The 21983-nt window shown below is 36.9% G+C and overlaps 1 protein-coding gene across 1 annotated transcript in view; it reads left to right on the top strand.

Annotated features, from left to right (window-relative positions):
• Positions 1-2853: 2853 nt before the first annotated feature.
• The window catches only part of NLRP11 (NLR family pyrin domain containing 11), a 46136-nt gene continuing 27006 nt past the window's right edge, over positions 2854-21983 (top strand). Inside the window, 7 exon segments of the mRNA XM_037823432.1 lie at positions 2854-2969; positions 8546-8555; positions 10181-10275; positions 16966-17476; positions 17478-18024; positions 18027-18144; positions 18929-19090. Of these exon segments, the coding sequence (XP_037679360.1) occupies positions 2854-2969; positions 8546-8555; positions 10181-10275; positions 16966-17476; positions 17478-18024; positions 18027-18144; positions 18929-19090 (1559 nt within the window).

The raw sequence follows: 21983 nt of genomic DNA, 5'->3' as shown, positions 1-21983 counted from the left end.
TATCTCTGAAACCATGAGCCAATAAATCCCTGTTGTTAAGCCAACCCATTGTATGGTATTTGTTTTGGCAGGTAAGAAACTGAAACAATTTTTGGTAATGGAAAGTGAGGTTACTGATATTACAAATATCTAAATATATGGAAATGGCTTTGGGATAGGGTAATGGATAAGAGCCTGGGAAAACTGTGAAGATAGATTGCTTTGAAGAGACTGTTGCTATAAATATGGATTTTATGTCCACTTTCACTGAGGCTTTAGAAGAAAGTTGATGTGTTATTGGAAATGGAAAGAAAGGCAATCCTTGCTTATAAAGTGGCATAGAACTTGGTGAAACTGTGTTCTGATGTCAGATGGAAGGCAAAATCTGAAAGTGATGAACTTGGATATTCATATAAGGGTATTCCCAAGCCTTGCTTCTCCTTGCAGTATATAATAAAATGTGAGAGGAAAATGATATGCTGGGAATTAAACTCTTGAGCACAAAGGAAACCAGCAATTCATGGTTTTGAAAATTTTAAGCCTTTCCAGATAGTGTTTCCTTAGACTAGGGATAGAAACAACTCCATCAGGGACCTCCCTGAGCTTGTGAGATATGAGTCACCAGAGAAAAGAGTTCTACATGAGGGTTTAACTGAACAAACCTTTACTACAGAAGATGTGACAAAACTTGGTCCACTGGGTCATTTCGAGGAAGTCAGGACTGGAAAGGGAGTTAACCAGGAAGGATCTGTGGAAAGTTCTGTTTTCTGATGGCTTGGAACTCCCTGAACTGCATGTCCTCCAAAGGAAACAAGCCTTTTAGCCTTTGAAACTGAGCCAATAAATTCCTGTTGTTAAAACAACACATTGTATGGTATTGGCTTTAACAGCTAGGAAGCTAAACAACTTGAGAACTTCCTTCTGTATCTTTGATTATTGCCACTAACCAATAAGCTCATTAATTTCTCCAAAAACACTAATACAGAAGCAGATTTCCTATCCTTCTAATTCAAAACCACCATTTCATTTTTTCCTTTTTCACATAATAGAGCATTTCAAATTTGTCTTTCATAACCTTACTTTGTTATTCTACAATGTTAGTTTGCCCTTTCCAGTCTTCCATAAGGATTTTAACTCAGCAGTGTCCAGGCTCTTACAATATAAGGTCATTGTCCTTTATTGTGTCTAAAGCAGCCTTCTTTAGGTATCACCATGGGGACAATTTGAGTGTACAATCCCAGGTGTCACTTGATGCACACAGTTGATTTTGTCAAGACTGTAGTATATGATAGCTAGGAAAATTTTGCATGGTAAAGACTGAGGAGTCCTTGAAGTTTCAGAAACAATAGGTACTTTCTAGTGCTATGTTCCATGCTGTTTTTTACTGCTACTGCCAATGTCTATTTATATCATAGTTAGAACTACACTTTAAATGAGGCCCAAGCTCTAGAATTTCTTAGGCAACATCAGCCATATCAAGTTATTTTCACCTTTCCAATGTTGGGCATCAGAGTGCCATTTGGCACTGCTATAAAATTTAGGCAACATAGGTGCATGGCCCATTTTTGCCCCTCTGCATTAGGGGTTCATGAGCACTCTATCTCATAGATCACAGCCATGGTGGAATCAGATTCAACTAGTAACTCTATCCTCTTCATTCAATATGTTACCAGTCATGTATGTGAGATCTGCTGGCTCTTGTGACTGCTTCTGCCCCTCCAACAGGCATCAGAGTCCTGTATGGCTTGTTAACCTGGCACATATGTAATAACATCTCTTTGTATGGCATTTGGTACATTTTCACAGGCTGTATCAGTGGTCTCTTTAAGCAGAACAATTCAGTTATAATTGGATTTCTGGTTAAGTTTACTTCATGAATGGAGATGGACTATTTTAGCTTTCAGTACTTCCCAGCCCTATTCCAGCATTCATTTGCTCTTTGAAGGGAGGATTTATACACTGTTCTGTCCATCAAGGCATTTCCAGGAAACCATGGGGAATTTGGCCAACCCCCAGCAATTTGTATCTCATCAGATCCTCCCCATCCTTGCTGTAAAATAGGAGTGCCTGGGCTATGTTGCATGGAAGCTCTGGAATCAATCCCTCTGGAGACACCACTCTACAATTCCCCTTCAACATGACCACATATAATTATTTCAGGTTCAGACTGACATTGGGACTCACAGGCCACACAACTGACACCACATCCTAAAACAGCTTTTTAGAAGCCTGCAAGACCACAACTACAGCCTAATATGATAGCTGCAGTTGTCTCTTCAGTAAGAATCCTTATAAGTATCCAGGTGTAATGAGATACACTCCAAGGAGCATAGCCATTGGTAAGGGATATGACCAGGAACTGTACTGCTTACCCCAGTGAAGGGGAAGATCAGAAATGATAGCATATCTTGTAAGAGATAGTGAACATAGACTTCTGATCTGCAAAAGGGTGACTTTCAAGTACCACCCACCCAAAAAAAACAACACTGCACCAGAAAAGCTCAGGTCTATCTTCCCCCAAAAGTTCTACATCTACTCACTTCTCCAAACCTAAATGCTATTCAGTAAGCAGGGTTAACTTTCAAATAATAAGCTGCCTTTTAGTACCACTGATAGCTCATGCTTATCTCAAATCAGAAATTTATCAGGGAAAACATAACATGATAAAGTATGGCTTATGTCACGTTCCCAGAGAAAATGAGTTCAGACCTGTTGTTAATGGATTCTCAAGAGGTGTTTTCTACTATTCCAGTTTTGCAAGTAGTGATGCTGTTGTGTAATTTGATTCTCTGATTCCATCTTTACTTTTTAGATCCAGTGTTGCTTGTTCCTCAAGATCCTTTCTATCAAATCTGACATCACCAGAGGAGCAAGATGGCAGAGTCAATTTCTGCTGATTCTGACTTACTGTTCTATCTAGAGAATCTCATTAATAAGGAATTCCATGGTTTTAAGTAGTATCTTGCAAAAGAACTTAAGGAGCTTGGATTGCCAATAACTTGAGCTAAGGAGGGCCAAACCAGAAGATCTGGATAACAAATTGACAACATCACATGAGATGCAACATACCTTGATCTCTGTGAGAACATCAATGCTAGATGAAACCATGAGTGGGGTAGCCAAAAGGGTGGATGGGGTAGTTTATAGGGAACTCAGTTTTTCTAAGTGACTTCTCCACCACAAAAGACATAGCCTTCAAGTTGTTAGCCATTAGTGGGTCAGAGATGGTTTGGATGTGAGTAGATTCCTGTCCTGAGACTACTCCTATTTCTGCCTTTTTAAAATTGATTTTGAAAGTAGCCAGTAAAAAGATTATACCCATTCAAAGAAAGTGCTTAAACTACAGTAGATCCCCAGCATGAAGCTTTTACAAGAGAACAGTAGGATCTGTCCAAATAACTGTATGGACCATGTGCAAAGGTTTTAGAGAGCTAACATACTAGGTACTCTATTAAGCATAAGTCATTATGAAAAATCTCTGAAATAGACTTAATTATTGTACTAAAAAGGGATAACTGAAGATCTAAGAGGTTAGGAGAACATACCAAGGTTATAAATCTATTCCAAAACCTATTAGTTAGCAGAGCTGAGACTTTAAGCCAAACGTAGCTGGCTCCAAATGCCAGGCTTTTTTTTATCCCTTCACTTTTTTCCATCCTTTGTACATTCTCCTACCCAACAAGATTCAAACACCTACAGGGATCACCCAGGCAGGTGAAATAAATGTGCAAAGTAGCAGCCAGTTCCAGACAACCTGTTTTCAGATTCATTACTATTCCCCAAATTGTATTATTTTTCAGACATTTACAACTAGTTTTATGGAAGAAATATTTCAGGTTGTCTTCAGTCATGGCTAAAAATAAATGATTAGGCTTCCACTGCTGAACTGCTACTTATTTTTTGTTAAGTGGAAATGTAGTCACAGAGTAACCAGATCTGCTGTGACAAGAAAAATAAGAAATATCAAGCATTTTGTGTCTTTTGGCATTTAATGGTTGGTAATCTTTTCAAACAAAAAGAAAATGACTTGTAGTTCAAACAAAATCATCTCATGGGTCATGATTGACTTTAGTGGTCCAGCTTTAAATCCCTGGAATAAACAAGAGGACACTGACATGACTATGAGATAAAATCTGATAAGCAGTAAAGAAACTTGGCTAGACTATATCTCTTTCACTCACATGATTTGAAAACTAAGAATTGCTTTGACATCCATTTTTACATTTGCTCTCATTAGGTATATTTATACTCAGAAAAATAAATCTAAGTAATATACAGCATAGACTTTTCAGAGAATACAAAATTGAAAAAATTTCTGAAATCCTGCTTCTCTGAACTATATCCAATGTTAACAGTTATATCCTCCAAGAACTCCCCAGGCATGTGGCCAGATGCAAATGTACAGAAATAAGATCATCCTGTACACTTCCTTTTTAACTTCTTTTTATCTGACAAACTTACATCATTTTTCAATAAAGGAAAAATATCTTAAACCTTCCCCAGTCTGGAGCTCCCTCCAAGAGGTAACAAGTTACCTGTTTTTATATGTGTCCTTCCAAAGTCTTTACAATGAACACATGTCAATATATTCAGGTAGAATAACAATTCTAATAGAATAAATGGGGTTCTAATATATAAAAAGCTTCTAATAATATGTTCTTTTCCAGGACATGACTTTCTCCTTCAATGAGTCAGGGAAACCATATCTACATGACTTTCTAACACCTGACTAATGCTCTCAACCCCTGTTTGAAGAACCCATTGTTCTGTAATTTGTTCAGGTCTAGGCACAACATTCTGTGAGCTTACATGCTCATGTCATGCCTCAAAGATGTTTCATACTAGCTGCTTACTGAAAAATGTTAGCAGCGGAGAAAGAAACAAAATCTGAGAATCTCCCTGCTTTCTCATTCTCTTAGATACTCACTAGGTTAGTGTAGATACCTGAGTTCCTACATTAACATTCAAACACTGATCCTGCTTAACAAATATGTAACATTGGATAGGCTTTTTTTCCCTTTTTGAAGTGAAATGATAAAGTTTTACTACTTAAAATTTCAAGAAATACATCAAAACTAATTAATACTTAACCATATTTCTGAACACAAATAATTAATACAGCATATGTCAATGTGACTTATAAATAAAATATTTTTTCTTGAATGTTCAAATTTAGAAATAAACTAAAATGAAACTGAAAAAATTGTACCATAGATTAAACAAAATGATGAAGAAAACATTTGCTTCTTAAAAGATCCTTCTAAAATGAAAAGCTGTAAAATATTGCTGGTCATGTTTTATCTTTTTGATTTAATATTATAGTCATGAAGTCACTTCTTGCTACCACAGAAAACACATTTTCTTTTCTCTCCTTTGCTATCTCTTGTCCCTTATCCTTTGTGTGTCTTCATAACTTATGTATATTATACATGGTCAAAGTTCATAACATTTTTTCTGGGGTGCAATAAAAGCATCTCATTTTGGCTTATATTTCATAAATAACTTCATATAGCTTATTGCAAACCATTTTTTTCTGCCATCCCAAGTAGTTCATTTCAGTGTCTTAGTTGATATTTCATTACTGCTACTTCCAAGAAGGTCTCATAGGTGCAGAGTAATGGGTTTAGTTTTATTTATGTGTAAGACTATATGATTGTCTTTGCACACAAATGACAACATGGATGAATATAATTTTCATCAGTCTTTCACTTAAATATTGTAGAAATTGATTCCATATCTTTTGGAATTGAAGATTTTTGGAGAATTCTAAGAAAACATGTTATGAGTTGATTTCTTTTTCATAAGATTTCTTTTTTGAATCTTTAAACAATTCCTTTTTTATCCTTGGAGTTTGGAAGGGTAATAAGGGTACTTCCTAATGTTGCTCATTCTGTTTCTAAGTTATCTTTATAGACTCTGTCCCTAATTGTAGAGACTTTCCCCTCCAACTTACATTTTATCCTCTGGTATATTCTGTACTTTGAGGACATTAACTTTCCTTATATTCTTGTTTCTTTCTTTTCAATAGCTATAATGTTCTCTAATTGGTTTAAGATTCTGTAGTCACTGCATTTATCTCCAGCTTTTTAACCTTGACAGCAATTTAGTCTTCAGCCATGTCCCTATTTCTAATTATGTATAATTCTAATATTTAGAATTAACCTGTAATGGTGCTCTCTTGGTTATTTTTTTCTATAACTCCATAATATCTCATTCATTGCAATTCAAGCCGCTGTTTTATAGTTTATGTCTTTTAAGAACATCTGTATTTTCTGTAGCTTGGATGAAGTCACAGGAATTTTCCTTTTCTTCCTTGAGTGTTCCTTTCAGAATTTATGCAATTTTTTATCTATTTTTATATTGATAGTTGTGCTATAATTGGCTTTTCTTCCACTTCTTCTTATCTGACTTAAGTTTATCATGGGCAACTGTATCTAAAATGTAAAATTTGCTTTGGTAGAGCATAAATTCTCCCAAACATTTTTCCTATCTCATGTTGGAAGCTGGTGTTAATTTTCTTCTTTTTTCTCCTTTCCCCTACTATAACCTGAGAACATCAGTGTAGAAGTGAAGAACCAACTGAGTCTGAGAGCTGTGTTTTCTGGGAAACCCAGGCTCTGCTTCTTCTGCTGATGCCCCTTAAGAATCTGTACCAGAGAATTACCTTCTGCCCTGCCACTGCTCACTAACCCCATGCCCAGAAACCCAGACAGCAGCAGGCTCTGTAAGTCCCCCTCTTCTCTCATGGCTGCCAAGCTGTCACTCCATCACAGGCCACATGCTTAACTTCTTTGTTTACTTCTCTCCAAACTGAAGGTATTAGAGTCTCAGATTTAGTTCTTTGCTTTCTTCCCTCAATTCCTGTGGTGAAATAGCTTATTATGTAGCATTAGCAACTCAAAAATTTTGGTACCTGAAAGTAGATTGCTAGCATTAAAAATGCCAGTGGTGGTTCAGGCACTAAGTCATAAAGCATTTGATTTGGAACAGGGAAGTTGGTGGAAGGCTTGTGGCCTTTGAGGAAGCTTTCAATAAAGGTGAAAGGTATGTGAGAAACATTAAAATGTGGAAGAAAGGAAACCCTTGCTTTGTAGGGGTGGGAAGTTTGGCACAATTGTTGCCTGAAGTAATGTGGGAAGTAGAAAATGTACATAATGAACTTGAAAATAAGGAGGATGGGATGAAGTTGTGGCCTGATTTCTTCTGCTTACAATAAGAAGAGAGATGAGATAAAGAAAACAATGTTAAGTTTTTGACTTAAAAATGAGAAGTCCCAGGATACACTTGTCTATCAGAGGGTATTCAGAGCCAAGGAAGGGCTTCAAAATACCAAATACAGGGTGAGATTGTAAAACCCTTTAAGATTTCAGAAAGACTTAAGGTGGTACCTAATAGACAAAAGGTCATTTAAAGATCCCAAGGGCCTGTTCACAGAACATCTCCTTTAATATTTAGGGCTTCTGTGATCTCAATGGTTGTAGTCCTATGCAGCATTATAGAGCAGAGATGGGCTCATATCTAAGATTTTTGGATATGGCTTTTGCCTAATTGAATGGATTATAAAAGGATATTTAAGGTCCATAGAATATTGAAAAATCTTGAACTGAAAGGGACAGATACACTACTTAATGAAAAGAAGCTTTTGCACCCCTTAACTTCTATGAACAGGGAAAAATCTAAGAACTACTGAGCTACAAACACTGGCTAATTTTATGGAAAAGAAAGGATGATCCAGGGGAGAACTGGGATTCCAGTGGATTGTGTCAAGTGCCCTGGGGGACTCCCAGGAAGAAAGAATGGGTCCTAATAATGAACCTAGCAATATGTGCCTGGGTGGATTTCAGAATTACCATAGACTAATATTGCATTCTGCTTCCCACCCTGCTTCTCCTTTTTGAATGAGGTTGCCTATCTCTGTTAACACCACTTTAGTTTGATTGTGGATGGAACACACAAATCATCTTTTAGCTCAGATCATCATAGCAAGTGCATCCAACTATGGAGCCTCATACATATCTGGGCCTGATACAGACCAGGTCCTGACCTTGAGTTTTGAGGCTTTAATAGATGAGACTACTTGGGGTGTCTTGGGAGTGTAAGGGTTTGTATATAGAAGGAACATTAATAAATATTGGCCAAGGGGCAGCATGTGGCTGTTTAAAACTCTCTGTAAATTTTTTGACATTCTTCCCCATTGAGAGATGACATCTATGTCCCTTCCCCTTGAAGCCTAATTGGCATTGACAGTTTTTGGCCAAAAGAGTGTGGCAGAAGGGATACTACTGACTTCCAAAGTGATTGGCCTTCCACCTTTGCTCAGTGGAAACCTGGACTTGGTACTCTTAGCCATCTTGTATGGAAGCTCAATAAATCTGAGGGCCACATGCTGCAAGAGAGCCAAGCCACATGGCAGTGGTAACTTGAATAATTTCTCCTGTTGATTTTAGAAAGTGCTAAGCCATTGCTTTCTCAAATATTTCTTCTATATTTATCCTTCCTTCCCCTATCCTTTTGTAACTGTAATTATGTGTATTTTGTAATCATATTCTTTGATAATGTCTCACAGTTACATGATGGTCTGATCAGTTTAGTGACCTTTTTCCTTTGTTTTTAAGTTAAGATAGTTCTATTAATCCATCTTTGTATTACCAAATGCTTTCTTATGCCATGAGACATTTGTAATTAAGTGATTTTGATGAATTCTTCATTTTGAATTCTGATAGAACTTCCATTTGATTCTTCTTATACTTTTCATTTTTGGCTAAGATTCTGTCTATTTATTTAGACATTTCTTCAGAATAGTACTTTTTTCTAATAGTTATATTAAAATAAAAACAAACAAACAAACAAACAAACAAGCGAACAAAAAAAACTACTCCAAAAGCTAGGTTATATAGGTGTGCTTCTATTGACTTTTTTCTCTCTTGATTATGGATCACTGTCTTCTGATTGTTTGAAAATCTATTTTTTAAAAATTATATGCCAGACATTGTATATAAAAGAGTAGAGAAAGAGATATTATTTTCCCCTGAAAAGATTTGCTGTTTCCTCTGCCAGGCAGTTTAGGCTGCTTAGAAGAGCTGGACTAGGGAAGGTTAACTTGCCACTTTAATCAGATGAGGACATGATCAGGACAATCCTGCCATCAGAATCATCTCTGCTTGGAGAGCTGGACCTGCAACTTCATGGTCTGTCATGCCAGTCCAGGTTCAGCTATCAATGGCCAGCTGTTTCCTTATTACAGAAAATCTCTTCTGAAAAAGTAGGTTCTCTTTTCTGTCTTCCCTTGCCCCAGAGATAACAGTATCTTTGGGTATCTGTTCACCAAGGAAGGCATCATCCCTCTCTGGACATTCATTTATTTAGTCTTATTTTTGTAACCATAGCTGTGTGATAGCTTTAAATATGATTGTTTTTACTGTATCTTGTTATACTTGGAATGCAATCATATATTTTCAGCATAAGTAAAACTCCCTCTGTAACTGATATTTAAATGTGTTGTATATATCATTAAGTTTATGTTGTTACTTATTAAATAATCAGGATTTAAGTAATCATGTACATAAACAAGAAAATAAGAGGAAACATTAAGTTGTAACTAATGGTTGGTAGAGTCAAAGATGTAATAGCTATATGCTTTGAGTTGAATGGATAATAGGAAACAGTCCCTGAACTTAGGAATCATTAGCTCAAAGGAAAATTTCAATTTAAAATGAACTGTCTTTTTATTAAATGTTACAACAGAAGGCTATGAAATGTGAAAACACAAAAGGAGGAAAAATAAGGCCTTCCTCATGCTGAGATAAATGTTAGGAAATTCCTTGAAGAATGAATAAGCAATGGTAAAAGATATTTGGGGATTCACTATATTGATGAATTATACATTATTTAACTATCAGTAAAATCCAGGTTTATGCACTCTTCTTTTAAAACAAGGCCATAGTATGCATGTTTGTACCTATGTCTTTGTGATGAATGCTTGCAAGTAGAAATACTGGGTGAAAATTCTTATGTATTTTGAACTCATCTATAATTTGCATTTCTTATACCCCATACTTCGCTGGCCCTTAGGTAAAAGAGACACAATTTCTCCAAAAGGAAAGATTCCTGGTGTACTGGCAAGAACAGTTTTCCACATATTCATGTTTATTGAAACTGCAGCAGAAACTTTCAACAAACTTGACATGGGTATAATCCTAAGGATACATCACCACCAAAACACCTTAAGGTGTTCCTGGCTGGAGATAAATCATCCAGAAAAACAATGCTTATAAAACTGGTAGTTTCCTGGGGGTGGTGCATGGCCTGGAAGAGGGACCCACTTGCAAGTCTCAGTGGCCATATGCCAATACCAAGGACTTGTGGGTCAGAGGCAGAGACAAACTGTGGCAAGACTGAACTGAAGGATTATACTATTGCAGCAGCTTTAAATCCCCAGGAGCACCAGGGAGATTTAATTGTTAGAGCCAACCCCCTCCCTGACTGCCCAGACACACATCCCATATACAGGGTAGGTAACACCAACTACACATGCAAGCTGGGTACACCAACTGGACCCAAACAAGTCTCAATCCCCCAATCACTACAAAGACAAAGTGGAGGAGAACTGGCTTGAGGCAAATAGGTGGCCTGTGGATGCCACCTGCTGGTTAGTTAGAGAATGTGTACTCCAAGAAGCCGTAGCTATGACAAATTAGAGATAAGGATTTCAATCAGTCTACAAATCCTAAAAGAACCCTATCAAGTTAAGCAAATGCCAAGAGGCCAAAAATAGCAGAAAATTTTAAAGCATATGGAAAAACTGAGTGATATGGATAACCCAAGCCCATGCACCCAAATCAAAAATTCAGAGGAGACACAGTACCTGGAGCAATTAATCAAAGAAATAAAGATGAATAATGAGACCATGGCACAGGATATAAAGGACATGAAGAAGAACTTAGGAGAGCATAAAGAAGAAATTGCAAGAGCAAATAAAAAAAGATGATCTTATAGAAATTAAAGAAAATGTGACAAAATTAAAAAGGTTTTGGATGCTAATAGTACAAGACTAGAGGAAGCTGGGAAACAAATCAGTGACCTGGAAGATGAGAGAATGGAAAATGAAAGAACTAAACAAAGAATGGGGAAAAATTTTAAAAATCAAAATGAACCTCATGGATATGATAGATAATGTAAAACATCCAAATATAAGACTAATTGGCATTCCAGAAGGGGAAGAGAAGGGTAAAGGTCTAGGAAGAGTATTCAAAGAAGTTGTTGGGGAAAACTTCTAAACACCATAAATACAGAAATTGTAAATGCCCAGTGAACAGCAAATAGAATAAATTCAAATGAACCCACTCTGAGACTTATTCTGATCACACTGTCAAATATGGAAGAGATGGAGCAAGTTCTGAGAGCAGCAAGAGAAAAGCAATTTACTACATACAAAGGAAACAACATAAGATTAAGTAATGATTACACAGCAGCCACCATGGAGGTGAGAATGCAGTGGCATGACATATTTAAAATTCTAAGTGAGAAAAATTTCCAATCAGGAATACTTTATCCAGAAAGCTCTCCTTCAAATTTGAGGGAGAGCTTAAATTTTACAAAGAGAAACAAATGCTGAGAGAATTTGCTAACAAGAGACCTGCCCTACTGGAAATACTAAAGGGAACCCTACAGACAGAGAAACAAAGAAAGATGATAGAGAGACATGGAGAAATGTTCAGTACTAAAGAGATTCAGTATGGGTACATTAAAGGATATTAATAGAGAGAGGGAAAAGATAAATATGACAAACATAAACCAAAGGAAAAGATGGCTGATTCAAGAAATACCTTCACAGTTATAACAGTTAATGTAAATGGATTAAACTCCCCAATTAGAAGATATAGATTCATAGAATGGATAACATAAAATGACCATCAATATGTTGCATACAAGAGACTCAGACACAGGGACACAAAGAAAGTGAAAGTGAAAGGATGGAAAAAATATTTCATGAAAGCTACAGCCAAAAGAAAGCAGGCGTAGCAATATTTATCTCAGATAAAATAGACTTTAAATGCAAGGATGTTATGAAAGACAAGAAAGACCACTACATTCTAATGAAAAGGGCAAGTTAACAAGAAGAAATAACAATCATAAATGTTTATGCATCCATTCAAGGTGCCACAAAATACATGAGAGAAACACTGGTAAAACTAAAGGAAGCAATTGATGTTCCACAATAATTGTGGGAGACTAGAACACATCACTCTCTACTATTGATAGATCAACCAGAGAGAAGACCAATAAGGAAACTGATAAGCAAAACAATCTGATAAATGAATTGGATTTAACAGACATATATAGAACATTACCTCCCAAATCACCAGGGTACACATTCTTCTCTAGTGCTCATGGAACTTTCTCCAGAATAGATCATGTGCTGGGACATAAAACAAGCTTCAATAAATTTAAAAAATTTGAAATTATTCAAAGCATATTCTCTGACCACAATGGAATGCAATTAGAAGTCAATAACCATCAGAGACTTAGAAAATTCACTAATACCTGGAGCTTAAACAACATGCTTCTAAACAATCAGTGGGTTGAGGAAGAAATAGCAAGAGAAATTGCTAAATATATAAAGACAAATGAAAATGAGAACACAACATACAAAACCTATGGGATGCAGCAAAAGTGGTACTGAGGGGAAACTTATAGCACTAAATGCCTATATTAAAAAAGAAGAAAGAAACAAAATCAAAGAACTAATGGATCAACTGAAGAAGCTAGAAAATGAACAGCAAACCAATCCTAAACCAAGTAGAAGGAAAGAAATAACAAGGATTAAACAGAAATAAATAACATAGAAAACCAAAAAAAAAAAAAAAAAAAGAAAAGAACAGAGAGGAGAAATAACACCAAAAGTTGGTTCTTTGGAAAGATTAACAAGATTGACAAGGCCCTAGCTAGTCTGACAAAATCAAAAAGAGGGAAGACCCATAAAAAGAAAATAATGAATGAGAAAGGTGACATTACTGCAGATCCTGAAGAAATTAAAAAAATTATGAGGATACTATGAACAACTATATGCCAACAAACTTGATAATGTAGAGAAAATGGACAATTTCCTGGAAACCTGTGAACAACTTAGACTGAACAGAGAAGAAACAGAAGGCTTAATCCACCAATCACAAACAAAGAGATCAAACCAGTCATCAACATCTTCCCACAAATAAATACTGAGGTCCAGATGGCTTCACAGGGGAATTCTACCAAACTTTCCAAAAAGAACTGACATCAATCTTACTTAAACTCTTTCAAAACATTGAAGAAAATGGAACACTACCTAACTCATTTTATGAAGCTAACATCAATCTAATACCAAAACCAGGCAAAGATGCTACAAAAAAGGAAAACTACTGGCCAATCTCCCTAATGAATATACATGAAAAATTCTCAACAAAATACTTGCAAATCGAATCCAAAGACACATTAAAAAAAATCAGTCACCATGACCAAGTGGGGTTTATTCCAGACATGCAAGGATGGTTCAACATGAGAAAATCAATGTATTACAACACATTAACAAATCAAAAGGGAAAAATCAAATGATCATCTCAATAGATGCTGAAAAAGCATTTGACAAAATCCAACATCCCTTTTTGATAAAAACACTTCAAAAGGTAGGAATTGAAGAAAACTTTCTCGATATGATAAAAAGCATATATGAAAAACCCACAGCCAGCATAGTACTCAATGGTGAGAGATTCAAAGCCTTCCCTCTAAGATCAGGAACAAGACAAGGATGCCCACTATCATCACTGTTATTCAACATTGTGCTGGGGGGGCTAGCCAGGGCAATCTGGCAAGACAAAGAAATAAGACATAAAAATTGCAAAGGAAAAAGTAAAACTGTCATTTTTGTAGATGATAAGATCTTATATCTGGAAAACCCAGAGAAATTGATGATACAGCTGCTATACCTAATAAAAAAATTTAGGAAAGTAATGGAAAACAAGATTAATGCAATAAGTCATTAATGTTTCTATATGATAGAAATGAACAAACTGAAAAGACACTCAAGAAAAGCATACCATTTTCAATAGCAACTAAAAGAATCAAGTACCTAGGAATAAATTTAACCAAAGATGTAAAAGACCTATGCAAAGAAAACTACATAACTCTACTAAAAGAAATAAAAGGGAACCTTAAAAGATGGAGAAATATTCCATGTTCATGGATAGGAAGGCTAAATGTCATTAAGATGTCAATTCTACCCAAACTCATCTACAGATTCAATGCCATCCCAATCAAAATTCCAACAACCTACTTTGCAGACTTGGAGAAGCTAGTAATCAAATTTATTTGGAAAGAGAAGATGCCTTGAATTGCCAAAGATACTCTAAAAAGAAAAATGAAGTGGGAGGACTTACACTCCCTGACTTTGAAGCTTATTACAAAGCCATAGTTGTCAAAACAGCATGGTACTGGCACAAAGATAGATATATTGATCAAAGGAAACAAATTCAGAATGTGGAGATAGACCCCCTGATCTATGGCCAACTGATCTTTGATAAGGCCCCCAAAGACACTGAACTGGGTCATAATGGTCTTTTCAACATATGGGGCTGGGAGAGTTGGATATTCATATTCAAAAGAATGAAAGAGGACCCATCCCTCACACCCTACACAAAAATTAACTCAAAATGGATCAAATATCTCAATATAAAAGAAAGTACCATAAAACTCCTAGAAAAAAATGTAGGGAAACATCTTCAAGACCTTGTATTCAGTAGCCACTTCCTAGACTTTACACCCAAAGCACAAGCAACAAAAAAAATAGATAAAAGGGAACTCCTCAAGCTGAGAAGTTTCTGTACCTCCAGGGAGTTTTTCAAAAAGGTAAAGAGGCAGCCAACTCAATGGGAAAAATTTTTGGAAACAATGTTTCTGACACAAGACTGATATCTTGCATATATAATGAAATCCTACAATTCAATGATGATAGTATAATCAGGCCAATTATAAAATGGGCAAAAGATATGAAAAGTCAGTTCTCTGAAGAGAAATACAAATGGCCAAGAAACAAATGAAAAATGTTCTGTCTCACTAGCTGTTAGAGAGGTGTAAATTAAGACAACAATGAGATACCATCTCACACCAATTAGAATGGCTGCCATTAAACAAACAGGAAACTGAAAGTGCTGGAGGGGATGTGGAGACATTGGAACCATTATTTATTGTTGGTGGGACTGTATAATGGTTCAGACACTCTGGAAGTCAGTCTGGCAGTTCCTAGAAAACTTGATATAGTGTTACCCTTCAATCCAGATATTGCACTTCTCAGTATATACCTGGAAGATCTGAAAGCAGCGACACAACCAGATATCTGCATGCCAATGTTCATAACAGCATTATTCACAATTTCCAAGAGACAGAAACAACACAGATGTCCTTCAACAGATGAGTGGATAAAGTGTGGCATATAAACATGATGGAATACTACACAGCAGTAAGAAATAATGATGTCATGAAATATATGACAACATGGATGAACCTTGATGACATAATGCTGAACAAAATAAGCCAGGCACAAAAAGAGGAATATTATATGCTACCACTAATGTGAACTTTGAAAAATGTAAAACAAATAGTTTATAATGTAGAATGTAGGGGAACTAGTGATAGAGTAATTAAGGAAGGGGGAACAATAATCCAGTAAGAACAGATAATCTGTCATGGGTAAATTTAATGTTCTGGGAATACCCAGGAATGACTATGGTCTGTTAATTTCTGATGGGTATGGTAGGAACAAGTTCACAGAAATGTTGCTATATTAGGTTACTTTCCTGGGATAGAGTAGGATCATGTTGGAAGTAAAGTAGTTATCTTAGGTTAGTTGTCTGTTTCTTACTCCCTTGTTATGGTCTGTTTGAAATATTCTTTTATTGTATTTTTCTAATTTTTTTAATTTTTTAAATTTTTAATAGAGTTGATTAAAGAAAAGAATTAACTAAAAAAACAAGGAAAAATATGCAGAGCCCCCTTGAGAAGCTGGTGGAGAATGCAGGGCTATTAGCCTGCCCCACCTCAATGGTTGCAAATGTGCTCACAGACATAGGGGACTGGTGGTTGATGGATTGAGCCCTCTGCCACAGGAATTGCCCTTGGAAAGACTCTTGCTGCAAAGGAGAGGCTAGGCCTGCCTATAGTTGTGCCTAAGAGCCTCTTCCCAAATGCCTCTTTGTTGCTCAGATGTGGCCCTCTCTCTCTACCTAAGCCAACTTGAAAGGTGAAATCACTGCCCTCCCCCCTATGTTGGATCAGACACCCATGGGAGTGAATCTCCCTGGCAATGTGTAATATGACTCCCAGGGAGGAATGTAGACCTGGCATCATGGGATAGAGAACATCTTGACCAAAAGGTGGAAATGAAAGGAAATGAAATAAGCTTCAGTTGCAGAGAGATTCCAAAAGGAGCCGAGAGTTCACTCTAGTGGGCACTCTTATGCACAATATAGACAACCCTTTTTATTTTCTAATGAATTGGGGTAGCTGGTGACAGATACCTGAAACTATCAAACTACAACCCAGAACCCATGAATCTTAAAGATGATTGTATAAAAATTTAGCTTATGAGGGATGACAATGGGAGTGGGAAAGTCATAAGGACCACACTCCACTTTGTCTAGTTTATGGATCAATGAGTAAAAAAATGGGGGAAAGAAACAAACAAAGGCACCCACTGTTCTTTTTTACTTTAATTGCTCTTTTCACTTTAATTATTATTCTTGTTATTTTTGTGTGTGTGGTAATGAAGGTGTGAGGGATTGATTTTGATGATGAATGCACAGCTATGCAATGGTACTGTGAAAAATCAAATGTATTATTTGTTTTGTATGACTGCATGGTATGTGAATATATCTCAAAATGATTATTAAAAAAATGGTAGTTTTAGAGTGGGCAAATGGTGTAATTTGGAAGGATATAATCTCATAACAATGGTAGCTTGGTTAAGCTGATCTCTAAGAACTGGCCCAATAGCCAGGCTCCTGTGGCTGATATCCTGTCTGATCCCAAGAAATTCCTGTTCGTCCTTGAGGACTTAGACAACATAAATATTACCTTAAGTATAGAGGAATCTGCTTTGTGTATTTACAGCATGCAGCAGGTGTCAGCATCAGTGCTCCTGGTCAGTTTGCTGAAGAGAAAAATGACTCCTGGTTCCTTATTCCTTATCTCATCAAGGCCCAATCAGGCTGCCATGATGGCATTAAAGAAGGACACAGGTCTGTCTGTGAGGCTGTAGTTCTCTGATGTAAAGAGACAGAAGTGTTTTACTCCATTTTTTGAAGACATGGACAGGGCTACAAAGGCCCTCAAACTTGTGCAGGAGAATGATATGCTTGTGTATCTGTGTGGAGTCCCTTTCATATACTGGATCACTTGCAGTGCAATGGGTCAGGTGATGGACAAGAGGGGTGACATCAGACTCACGTGAAAAACACACACGGATATACTTGGCCCATTTTCTTGCCAATACATTGGCATCTGAGGCTGGTTTGACCATTAAACAGCATTTAGTCTACCTGGAACACCTGTGTTCATTGGCTTCAGAAGGACTGATTCATGGCACACTGGATTTTAGTAATGGGGAACTCAGAAGTGTTGGGTTTACCAGGGCTGCTGTCTGTGTGCTGCAGCCCATGAAGATTCTTATGAAGAGTGGCAAATATAAAGACCATTACACATTCATAGATTTGAGTGTCCAGGAGTTTTGTGCAGCCATAGGGTATATGATATTATCTGAGTGCCAGTTTCCCATAGCTAGTAAAAAAGATAAAGACAGAAAGGAAACATACAATGATTTTAAATCAATACTAAATTTCATTTTTGGTCTTCTTAATGAGGAGAGAAGGAAAATTCTTGAGAGAGCCTTTGGTTGTAAACTATTAATAGAGGACATCATGCAGTAATTTCTATAGCAAATAAAATATTTAGATAGTTATCCAGGGTACATCATACACCATCTACCTTTGTTTCACTCCCTCTTTGAGAATCAGGAGGAAGATTCATGAAGCACATAATGGACATTTTTTTAGAAGCTATGATTTTTATTCAAGAAAACAAACATCTGTTAGTTTTGTTATATTGTCTGAAGCACTGCCACATTCTAGAGAAACTTAGGTTGTATATTCATGGCATCTTTTTAAAATAGGGAAGCCAAAGTGAGCCTGACATCTAGGTAAGTCTTTTAAAAATTCCATTCTTTGCTTTATTCCTAAAACCTGCCAAAATTCCACTGCCTGTTGACCATAACAAGACTGAAAACAAAGTTCACACAGAACTTTATCTACAATCTATCTGGACCAGTGACTTTAAAAAAAATTATCTGCTTCAGTGTAACCCAGTATTTCTGGACTAAACTTAGAATTATTGACATTTTGGACCAGATAATTATTTATGGGGGACTTTATCATGCCTTTAGAATGTTCAGTGGGATCCGCAGCGTCTATCTACTAGAGGCCAATAGCACCAATTGTGACAACCAAAAATGTCTCCATCCATTGGCAATGTTCCCCTAGGGAGCAACATTTCTCCTGATTTAGAAACACTAGTTTACTCTTGTTTCTTTAGATCCACTGTGTGAATTAATAAAATAAATCTGAAAAATCATTTAAGGATGTTCAGAGCATACAACATACAGCACCTATCAATAATGATTTATTTTAATATTCAACTTTCTCACATTGCAAGGCATCAAACTCAGTTAAATCTTTCCAGACTAGAGTCATCAACTACCTTCATGTTGTTTTTGATGACTGATAATGCTTTTTTCCTTCTTGACTAGCATGAAGCCTGTATAGAGTAATAGGTGGTTTCAACAGGATGGCTCAATATACTTATTGACTTTTAAAATTGCTAGAATTGAATTTATTTCACTGGAGAATTAAGTTTTTCTTTTGTATAGTCAAATGTGGAGCCTCATCTTTTGGAGAGAGATCTGTTCTCTACTCCATGATTGGGAGAAACCCCAGGAGCTGGAAATCTGTGACATTGACCCTGACAACACTTCAGAAAGGATCCTGTGTAAAGCACTGGGGCATCCCAGCTGTCAACTCCAAACACCCAAGTAGGTGTCAGACCAGTCTCTACCTTGGAGATTCCGTTAAAAACAACATATTCTTTCCTTTCTCCTCTGGGAGAGTAAAATATACAAGAAAATAACGATTGCACCATGTGTTAAAAGCAGAGATGGGTGTCAGAATTAAGGTAGGGGGACTGAACCTAAAAGCAGAGTGTGTTTGTGGGGAGGGGGTACCTGAAGACTCTGGTAATGGTTTCAGAAAATAAATAATTTATTCAGCTGCTGAGGGATCATAGGTTGTCCAGGTGGAAAAGAGGGAGAGAAGATGTATTGCTCTGGATTATGTTCAACCATGTAGAATATCTCCCTTGCACCATAAGTGGCTTAAGCTTGTAAAGCTTAATTTTCTGCACCCATAAAAAGTCTGGAGGTAGGAAGCCTGTGGTCACTATACTTCCAGGTTCATCAGGGACCTGGGCCCCTTCTGTGCATCTCCTCTGTGCCTCTGTTACCAAGATGGGCTTGGGCCACAGTGGCTACTGGAGCTCCAGCTATCAGGGTTGTCTTCCAGCCAGGAAGCAGAAGAAATGGGATGAAATGGAAAGGGTAACTCTAAGATGCAGAAGCTCCCTTTATGGAAACTTCCTACAACACTTCCATGCATCACTTTTGCCCTTATCTCAATGATATATTCATCTGGTCATCACATGGCTTCCTATAATTGCAAGGGGGACCAAGAAATCAGCCTCTAATCTTACAAGTGTTGAGAATAAAAATTGGAGTTATTTTAAGTAAGAAACGGAAAATGGGTAGGAGTCAGCATCTAGCAGATTCTGCCCCAGAAGTGCATTGGAATCAGTTGAAGAAAATAGCTTCACTTGTCCAAGAAATTCATTGGGAAAGTAATCTTTGTCTGAGTTTATAGCAGCTTTATAGGAAATGCTACTATATCATTCAATGTAATCCAATGTAATGGAATTACCTAGGTTCCTGGAAGCCCATCATTAGCCTTATTTTCATTAAGAAATGATGCCTATTTTGTTTCAGGTGCTAGTTAAGGCACTTTAGATATATCAGTGTGACTGGGTAAGGTGAGTGCCCTTAGTTTCTATCAGGAGAGAAATAAAATGAACAAGAACAACAGAAGCTTTTAGAGAGTAATAGTAATATGGAAAAATAATATAGAAAGCTCAGGAATATTAAGGGTTGCTTGAATGGTGGGGGAAAGGATGTAGTATTAGTAAGCTCCACAGAGAAGGGGAAATTTGAAGAAAGACTTGAATGAGGTGAAAAAGTGAACCAAATGAACATCTGGTCATAGACCATTCCTGGCAGAAGGGATCACAAGAGTAAGGCCCAGTGTTCAGAAAAGCTCACAGAATCCATGTGGCTTTAGACAGTGGGATGGAGGATGTTAAGGGAATGGGTCATGGATTGTGCCTTGTAAGCCAGTGTGTGAGGACTGGTGTCTTTTGTGTATGTGTATGAGTGCATGTGTTTTGTTTTGTTTTGTTTTGATTGAGGAGTTGTTTAGAGGTTTTGAGCATAGGTTATGTATGACTTGGTTTTTAAGAGGCTCATTCTGACTACTATGTTAAGAACTGCACTTCAGAAAGCCAGGTAGATTCAGGGAAATCAAAGGTTTTTACTCTTCCAGGTGAGAGAGATGGCAGATCTGACTAGGGTGTAAGCAGTAGGGGTTGTCAAGTCTCCAGAACTTGGGTATATTTTGGCAGGGGCTAATTCCATGCTGGATTAAATGTGGAGTATGAGACAGGAAACAGTTAATAGTGATTTTTGGACTGAACAACTGGTAGGATAGCATTGCCACTGAGATGGGGAGAATATTTTCTGTGTAGGTCTGAAGTTGACATAAAGCTGAAATGTGTATTAGACTTCCAAGTGACAGTATGAAGTATTCCTGAGATGAAGATAAAATCTGGGTGTCATTAGTGTGTGTCTGTGCATGCTATGTAAATATACAATGTTTAAAGCCAAAGACTAATGAGTTCACCAAGGGTACAAACATAGCTATGGAAAAGAGAAGATCCAAGGACTTATTCCAGAGTTCTCCAAACTTAAGTGGTTGGTCATAAAAGTAGTAATCAGTGAAAGAAGTTTGGGAATAGCTATTAAGTTAGGAAAAGTAGACTGTAATAACCTTAAATTCAAATGAAGTGTATTAAAGAAGGAAAGATCAACACTGTCAGATGATGGCAGTTAGACAGGGGAGAGTAGGTACTGAAAACCAGCCATTGAAAGTAGCAATGCAGAGATCAATGGTGATCAAGACCAGTTTTGGAATAATATTGAGGGTGAAAACTTAACTGGAATATAAAATGGTGAGAGGAGAATTGGGGAATTGAGTAGTTTTGTTGCAGCAGGGAGAAAGGAAGGGGGTAGAAGTTGTGTGGAGAGGTAGGGTCTAAAGAAGTATTGGGTTAGGATCCAGAAAACAGCCACATGTTCATCCTCTCACAGACTCACCACATAATCTGGGAATTAAGTTAAAAGAGCTTTCCAGGTGTGCTCTGCATTCAGGTTTATCATAGGTTCCTCAGTCATAAATCACTTCTCTGTAGGATTACAAGTTTCTACAATCCTTCTCATGACAATATTCCTTTTAATTTTTCATATCAGAGAATTTGTGGGTTTACAGAACAATCATTCATGAAATACAGGATTGCCATATACCAACCCACCAACAACTTGCATTGGTGTGGAACATTTGTTACAATTGATGATAGCACATTTTTATAGTTGTAATATTAAACTCCATGGTTTAATTTGTGGTTCAGTTTGTATAATGTAGTCCCATGGATTCTTTTTATTGTTACCCTATATGCAATCTAACATTTCCCCATTTAATCATATTCAGATAATGTATTTCAGTGTTGTTAATTATATCCACAGTGTTTTGCTACCACCCCTACCATCC

The sequence above is a fragment of the Choloepus didactylus genome (genome assembly GCF_015220235.1).
Source record: "Choloepus didactylus isolate mChoDid1 chromosome 13 unlocalized genomic scaffold, mChoDid1.pri SUPER_13_unloc1, whole genome shotgun sequence".
NCBI classification, from domain to species: Eukaryota; Metazoa; Chordata; class Mammalia; order Pilosa; family Megalonychidae; genus Choloepus; species Choloepus didactylus.
This window is presented reverse-complemented; position numbering and strand designations above follow the sequence as displayed.